General features: G+C 49.2%; 1 protein-coding gene across 1 annotated transcript; it reads left to right on the top strand.

The window, feature by feature from the left end:
* Positions 1–551: 551 nt before the first annotated feature.
* FOXE1 (forkhead box E1) lies at positions 552–3,248 on the top strand. Its single transcript, XM_021004606.1, has one exon. It carries the CDS (start codon positions 1,181–1,183, stop codon positions 2,483–2,485), a length of 1,305 nt encoding a protein of 434 aa, XP_020860265.1. The 5' UTR covers positions 552–1,180; the 3' UTR covers positions 2,486–3,248.
* Positions 3,249–7,892: the final 4,644 nt, after the last annotated feature.

Raw genomic sequence — 7,892 nt, forward strand, 5'->3', positions numbered from 1 at the left:
TATTTCCGCGCTGAAGTATTTGTTTTGTCATTTTATTCCCCTACCCCACCCCACGAGTCTCCACAGCCCAAGAATTCCAGTATTCCTCTCCTGCTGGGCAACTTTCTGCAGACGAGGTTTCCAAGGACTTGACTAGCCAGGTCCTTTGACAGCAGCCCCAGCCTGTCGCCAGGACTATACCCAAAACTTCTCCGGCTTTAGGTAGAACCTGCCAGAGCTTGCGTTTCGTTGGCATTGCCTTGTAGAATTCTGACTTTCTCCACCCCAAGATAAGGCATCCGACGTAGGCTTGTGTGGAGGCATCCACCGAGCAGCTGTGACTGCAGCCACATCATCGCCACCAATACGCTTTCAGTACAGGTGAGCTCTAGCCCAGGTGGGCGGGAGGCGGGAATAGCTGCACAGCCCCCTGAGCTCCTCTGTGTCTTTAAGGAGGAGAAAGAAGGAGGGAGGAGCTGGTTGGTGTTTGCAAAGGGGAGTGCCCGCTGCCCAGGTACAGAGAAGACTTTGCCGAAGCAGAGAAGGGGAACTCGACCCTTCGCCTGGCAAAATATAAGTGAGGAGCAAGCTGTCAAGTGGTGTCAGTTCCACGCCACCCTGGAATGGGTCCCGCACACACTATCCCTCCACGCCTCGGACCTACCAGATCTCCAGAGCCCTGAAAGCAAGCTCTGGCCCTCTGAGCCTCTGGACGTGACCGTGATTGTGGATAGTAGGCACGAAGGAGATCGGAGTAGGAAATGGAAAGCTGCAGAGAGAAAACCTACCTCAGCACGGGATCCCGCCTGCAATAACTTCTTTGCTACTAAATTCTCCATCAAACCCCCCTCCCGCCAATCCCCAATACTTCAGGTACCGAGCCAAAAGCCTTCTTGGACTGTCTCACAGCCGCCCCATACGTGATGCAAGGTGAGACAACTCTGGGCCGGCCCTCAAAACTTAAAGAACCCTGTGGATTGTGGCTTCGAGACTGTTACTGAGCTTCCTTCGCGCTTGGTACCTCGGGTTCCCCTTAGAGAGCGAGTTGTAAGGTAACTTTCCCCAAGCCCGGCCGCTTTGTACCGGCCAGGGCTGCTCCTCTTGCCCCAGCACCCTCTGCCACAGACAGGCCCCGAGCGCCTGGGCCCGGGCCCCCATTTCTCCTCCAGGGGAGCTGGGTGGCCAAGGCCCGGCCCAGGGGATGACTGAGGAGAGGCGGCATTCTCCCCAGCGAGACCGCCCCGAAGACAGGGGCCTGCAGCATCCGCCCACGCCAGTGGCCGAGGCTGCGGGCAGGAGCCTCCCCCTGATGCCGGTAGTGAAGGTAGAGAAGGAGCCCGCTGCCTGTGAGCCTTCGGGGGGCCTCAGCGAGCTGGGGGAGCCGGTGGCGAAGGCGGGCGGCGGCGGCGGGCGCAGGAGGAAGAGGCCCCTACAGCGAGGTAAGCCCCCTTACAGCTACATCGCTCTCATCGCCATGGCCATCGCGCACGCCCCGGATAGGAAGCTGACCCTGGGAGGCATTTACAAGTTCATCACGGAGCGCTTCCCTTTCTACCGGGACAACCCCAAAAAGTGGCAGAACAGTATCCGTCACAACCTCACCCTGAATGACTGTTTTATCAAGATTCCCCGGGAGCCGGGTCGCCCGGGCAAGGGCAATTACTGGGCGCTGGACCCCAACGCCGAGGACATGTTCGAGAGCGGCAGTTTTCTGCGCCGGAGGAAGAGGTTCAAGCGCACAGACCTCTCCACCTACCCGGCTTACATGCACGACGCAGCGGCGGCGGCCGCCGCGGCGGCCGCGGCGGGCATGTTCCCCAGCTCCGTGCCAGTGGCGCGCCCTCCCTACCCTGGCTCCGTGTATCCCAACGTGGCGGCCGCCATGAGCCCAGCGGGCTATGGCCAAACGCTGGGCCCCCACTCCTCCGTCTACTACCCGGCGTCGTCCCCTGGCCAATGCCGGGTATTCAGCATCAACAGCCTGGTGCACAGTCCTGGAGAGCTCCTGCAGCAGCAGCCTGCGCCGCCGCCCGCGCTCGGACGCGCGCTTAGCCCGGAACTCAGCCAGGCACCCTCGGTCGCCGCAGGCTCCTGCTCCTTCGGGGCCTCAGCCGCCGCGGCCGCTGCCTCCTATAGCAACCCGGCGTGCAGCGGAGGAGGCGGAGGTGGTAGCGGAGCCGGGCCCGCGGGCGTGCTGCCTCGGCCGTCCAACCCCATGGCCTACACCTATCCGGTTCCCAACGGCCACCTGCCCATGAACCACGGGTCATATCCTCAGGGAAACAGCAGCCAGCTGTTTGGGGCGTCCAGCAGGCTGGCAATGTCCACCTCCCCCTCGGGGGCCAACGACCCTGTGGACTTCTATGGCCGCATGTCCCCAGGCCAGATCAGTTCGCTGGCGCACAGCTACAATCCGGGCGGGCAGCTCGGGGCCGGCCCCAACGCCTACCACGTCCGGCACTCTGCCTACTCCAGCAATGTGGAAAGGTTCGTGTCGGCCATGTGAAAAAAAAAAAACCCACCACCCCCAGCCACCAAGAGAAATTGGAGCGACACGGACCCCACTCCTACTCCATCGGGCAAAAGGTGCCCTGGCGGCCAGGCCTGAGCGGTGGGGTTGTGGAGGACCAGGAGGAAGGTAGAAATAACTCAAACTGTGCAATAGGGAGAAAAAAAAAACGGTTGGGAGTCTGTGTGTTGGGATGAGGGGTACCTGAGGGAGAGAGGGGGCATGGCGAGCATTGCCTCGCGGCATTGTCCCAGTGAGGCAAGGGCCTCCACTAAAGGTTGCCCCAGAGTATCCCGCCCTTGCGCAGCGCCCAGCTAATTACAGCTTAATGTGCTCCATCACTATTCCTGTGCCCTCATTGGTACAGAATTCTTTCATGGGGCTCTAGAAAGACGAAATGCTCAGGGTGCTCTTCGTGAATGAGGGCAGAAGGCGCGGGGTGCAGGGAGAATCCGACCAGGCAACTGGAAGGGGATCAAAGACACTGGGTCCAACCTGCAACGTTCTCCCAGGTGCCTGTTTGCTTGGAGAGCAGTTCCCTGGGAAGCTGTTGGTCAACAGGCTGCTCAGGAGCATCAGCCGAAGGGAGACGTGCAGCCTGTTGCTTTGTTTTATTTTGTTCTAATGGCTTTCTTGCCTTTTCACCCAGGTGGTTTGTGACATGAATTCATTCCAGCAAACAAACAATTGGCTGCTTCCTTCGAACTTTCTTTGTATACCCGGAACAACGGGCATTTTCATACGGTGTCTGCTCCTCGTGGCTTTAACATTGTAATAAATGTCTCTGACAGCAGTCTGTAGTTTGATCTTCACTGAAACATGAAGGTTTTTGAGGGTGCAACCTTGGCTCCCCCGCTGTTCATTACTCTACTTCAACTCGCGCCATTTCAACTCCAGACCTATTTTAGCTTTGGTATACTAGTGTGAGGGAAAGTATTCTCAACTAGATCGTAAAAGGCATATGGGAGTTAATCAGGGAGACGGTAGACTAGGTCGAAATCTTGCAGCAGTGCCTGGAAGTCTCATTTCCACATAAAATAGATTCGCAAGCCGACAACCACAGCTGTTTGCCTTTTGGAAAAGCTGAGTTTGTGGTGCAATCGGAAAGCCATGAGACAGGGACTGGGGCTGGAACAAAGAGATGGAGAGACTGCGACAGCAAAATATTGGTGAGAAAATGGGGCTGGGGGAAAAAAAACCAGGCTGACTTGGTGTCTCCCCAGCTGCTCCTAGAACAGCAGGCATCACACACAATGGCTCTCAATAAAAGTTAGAATTGAATTGAAAGGCAATTTTAGTGTCTTTTCCTCCTTCAGTCCTGAATGGTTACTGTTAAATAAATAAGAAGTGAGGATGGGGGTGGGGGGGAGGACTGCAACCAAAGGCAATGAAAAGAATTTTTGTTGTTGTTCAGTCATTTTCAGTAGTGTCTTACTCTTCGTGACTCTGTTTGGGGCTTTCTTGCCAAAAACACTGGAGTGGGTTGCCATTTCCTTCTCCAGCTCATTTTACAGATGAGGAAACTGAGGCAGAGTTAAGTGACTTGTCCAGGGTCCTACAACTAGTACGCGTCTCAGGACAGATTTGAAGTCTATCCACCGAGCCACCTAACTGCCCTAATGGAAAAAAAAAATTAGGGGGAAAGAAATGGGCTTTCTAACAGACAAAATAGAAATAAAAGATCCAACCGCTTGTTAGTGCAAAAAGGCTCTTCTCTGATCCCCGAGAAAGTTTAGGGACCTAACTTTTGTTTCTGGTGAGAAATTTTCTCGAATCTAAAATTTTGTTTCTGAGGCTCGATTGAGATTTTGTCTTCAGACCAGCTAGCGTGTAAGTGGTAGAACTCAGCTTCTTGTCAGGCAGCATCACAAGTATACTAGTCAGCATTCTGGTTCGGATTTTTTTTTTTTTTAATGGTGAAGGACTGCTTAGGAAAGAGATGGAGGTCAAAAGGGAGTAGGAAGTTGTGGATTGCTAAACTGGCCATCTTTGTGAAAAACACTGATGTTTTCCTCGAACGATACAAACAAAAATGATAATATCCACAGAGAAATGCAAAGTTTGGGTCAACTCTAGAATCCGATACGCCTTTCATTACAAGTGTTTACAAACAGCTCTTGCATCTATGTTTTGACTCTCTTTACTATGAACTAGTTACTTTCAGAAAAATGTATTGCCTACATACAGTATTGGAATATAGATATTTATAAGTAGTTTTGTTTCTGGATATAGTAACACATACATTATCAGCTCTGGAGACAGAGCTTGGGTATGTGTGTGTGTGTGTGTGTGTGTGTGTGTGTGTGTGTGTGTGCTATGTCCTGGTCTGTGATTTCATCCATTTAGGAAACTTCCAGTATGGAAATTCCATCCACCAATGCAGACAGCAGCTTGACTGGAACTGTAGTCTAGAAGTGCTTACATCAAGAGCTCTTAACCTGGGGTCCAAAGTCAAGTCTGGGGATAGATTTTAAGGGATTTGTAGATTTTGGATGAGGGGCTGGGGGAAGTACATGTTTATCACTAGCATCTAACTAAAGGTTAGCATTTCCTTGAATTATGACTTTCTAAAAAGGGGGTCCATACTTTATTCTGAGAAGGGGTCCATACTTCCACAAAACTGCCAAAGGGGGATCCTTGACACAATAAAAGTTAAGAAACACTTGTTACCCAAACTGACTTGTCTGTCTTTGGTCACACAGGTGGTATCAGCTAAAGGACATTAGCCTCCCAGACAAACAAGCATACCACATCTCATTCCATACTTGCATGTGAATTATACACATACAATAGCTTAATTTTCATTGAGACAGTGAAGTAGAATGAGAAAAGCATTCAACTTTGAGTCGGAAAACCTGAGTTTGCTTACCAGCTGTGCCTGGAACTACCCCTCTGACCATTCCTTAATTTCTCATTTTCTGAATCTATAAAATAGGGATAACAACGCTTGCTCTATCTATCTCATTGGGACTGTAGTGAGAAAAGCTTACAACATAGCAGGAAGTTTGAAATCACTCAGTTTCACCCAAAAGGAGAGGAAGGAAAGAGTGAAAGAGGCTGGATTTTGGACAGAGAGGGAAAAACCTAAGAGGCAGAGAATCGAAGGATAGGCCACTATTGTTTCTTTAAGAAAAAAAAAATCCTCTCCGAAGCATGAGTATCAAGATTTTCTTAGGCCGTCATTACGATTCGTGTAGCTTTGGACGAACTCAAAGATTGGGGCCGGGGGTGGGCTGGGGTGGGGGTGGGGGTTAAATTTGTATTTTATCCCCTGGGTGAAAGCAAAGGTAATGAGAGTGGCAAGGTAGAAGAGACCCAGAATGAGCTCATTGGGAACCAATTGTAGCTGATTTAAGACGTTATACTAGGTAAGGAAAAGAAATGGCTTCTTGATTTCCTTGACGGTGAATCTGCAATTATTCGGGAGCCAACCTGTAGAAATAAAAGAGAAATTGGTTACAGGACAGAGAGTGTCTGCTTTGGGAGGTGGGGGGGGTGTGCAAAGTGTGTGTTCTTGAGAGGGGGGAAGTTGTTAACTACAAGGAATCTACCAGGTTTTGAGATAGGGAATGAATTCAAAATGCTCACTTTTGTTTCCAGGATTTCTTGTGTATTTAGCGAGAAGCTAAATCAAGAATGCAAAGAGACCTAAGGTGTTCCTTTAAAAGGCTTGAAGACAGAAGAGCGGAGAGAAGGAGTCGGTGCTTCTTTCTTTTTATTAGACCAGATATACAATTCATCAATGTAGGAAGCTCCCGGTTCGAAATGCTGTCTACCAATGCAGATTGTCATCTGCTTAGGCCACTGAAAGGGTAAGCAATTTACCCAAGGCCACACATAGGTACCAAGAATGGGACGTGAACACAGCTGTTGTCGTTTGTTGTTATACTACGTTTCTACCTTTAAAAACTATTTTCTCATATAAGCCTTTATGAAAACTAATTTTAAGTGAAAAATATTAGTGGGAACCGGGGTCATAGGTTTTAGTCCGACTGTCACCGAATTGCTTCCCTTTTCTGCCCTCATATTCCTCATCTATATAATGAAGGATTTGAACTTGGTGGTCGCTAAGGATCCCTCAGGGAACCCTTTTCCTTTCATTACATCTCTTTGAAGATATGGGTCCTATACTAACACTATATATCTTACATATTTCCCCCTTTGACACTGTCAGTATAGGGAGCTAGCCCTCCAGGAGAAATTTCCTCTAAGAATATAGCCCGCCCCTGCTCTGTAATTTATAGTCTTAGAAAGTTACCTTGTTCCCTGAGAGGTTTCCTTGATTGTCCCAAGACGAGGCAGCTACTATGTTAATAGAAGTGGTACTTGAACCCAAGTTTTTCTAACTCAAAAATCCAGGCTCTGCCACTATGCCAAGCTGCCTCTCAAGATATGTCTTACGTACCTTGTCATAATAGCAACTCATCTTTATAGAGGTAGCCCTTTAAGGTTTATAAAGTGTATCTCTCACAATAAACTTGTGAGGTAAGTAAGGAGAACATTATTGTACACATTTTGTGCATTAATTTCACAAAATTAAATTGCTTGCCCAGCGTCACACAGTTTTCAAGACCAGAGCCAGGCTCAACTCTAACCAAATCTCAAGCTCATTTTGCTCCACCACACTGCTTGAATTATGGTCAGGTCTGTGAGTACTTAGTGGTGGGTAATTACGTGGGCTAGTCTCTAATTACAGAATTCTTGTGATAATTCGCCCCACAGCCTTCTCTTTTTTTCCCTTCAAATTAACATTTATAATTAAGCTGGGGAAGCAAGCACAAAAGCAAAATTTCCTACCTCGCCTTTGCCACTGAAATGGAGATTATTAAAGCTCTTTTATCCCTTGGATTGTTTGGTGAGAGAGAAGGGGATGAGGAAACCACACATTTTAAGATTCAAGCCGCAGAAAAACTAAACTAACCTCAGAGCACTCGTGCAAGATAATCACTATTATAGTTATTGTGGCCGTTATTATCATGGCCATCTCGGTGATTACTGTTGTTATGACCATTATTGTTATTGCCTTCTTGGTGATTATTGTTATTCTTGCTAATATGTAATAACAGCATCGCTTTAATGGGTCTCCGCCAAATTCATCTCAGACATAAAATAATTATGCTTCGATACTTCAAAAGCTCTGTGGCTTCAGCCGAGTGGAGATTCCCTCTTCTAATCCACGTGGCAGCTCTTCAAGAGCCTAGTAGGCTGTCGAATTTGTTGCTGTGGCTAGAGGAAAAATGATTGGCCTTTGCCTCCCTTCCGGTGGTGAAGTTCGTACATTAACCAGATAGACCTCAGTCAGACAGCAGACACCCACTCAGTCCACTGTGCGGCCAGTACTAGAAATCTTTCCAGCCCCATAGGACTTGCCAGAGCTTGCTCTTCCTTGGCGTTGCCTTCGGGA

The sequence above is a fragment of the Phascolarctos cinereus genome, unplaced genomic scaffold (assembly GCF_003287225.1).
Source record: "Phascolarctos cinereus isolate Bilbo 61053 unplaced genomic scaffold, phaCin_HiC Scaffold_4;HRSCAF=312, whole genome shotgun sequence".
NCBI lineage: Eukaryota > Metazoa > Chordata > Mammalia > Diprotodontia > Phascolarctidae > Phascolarctos > Phascolarctos cinereus.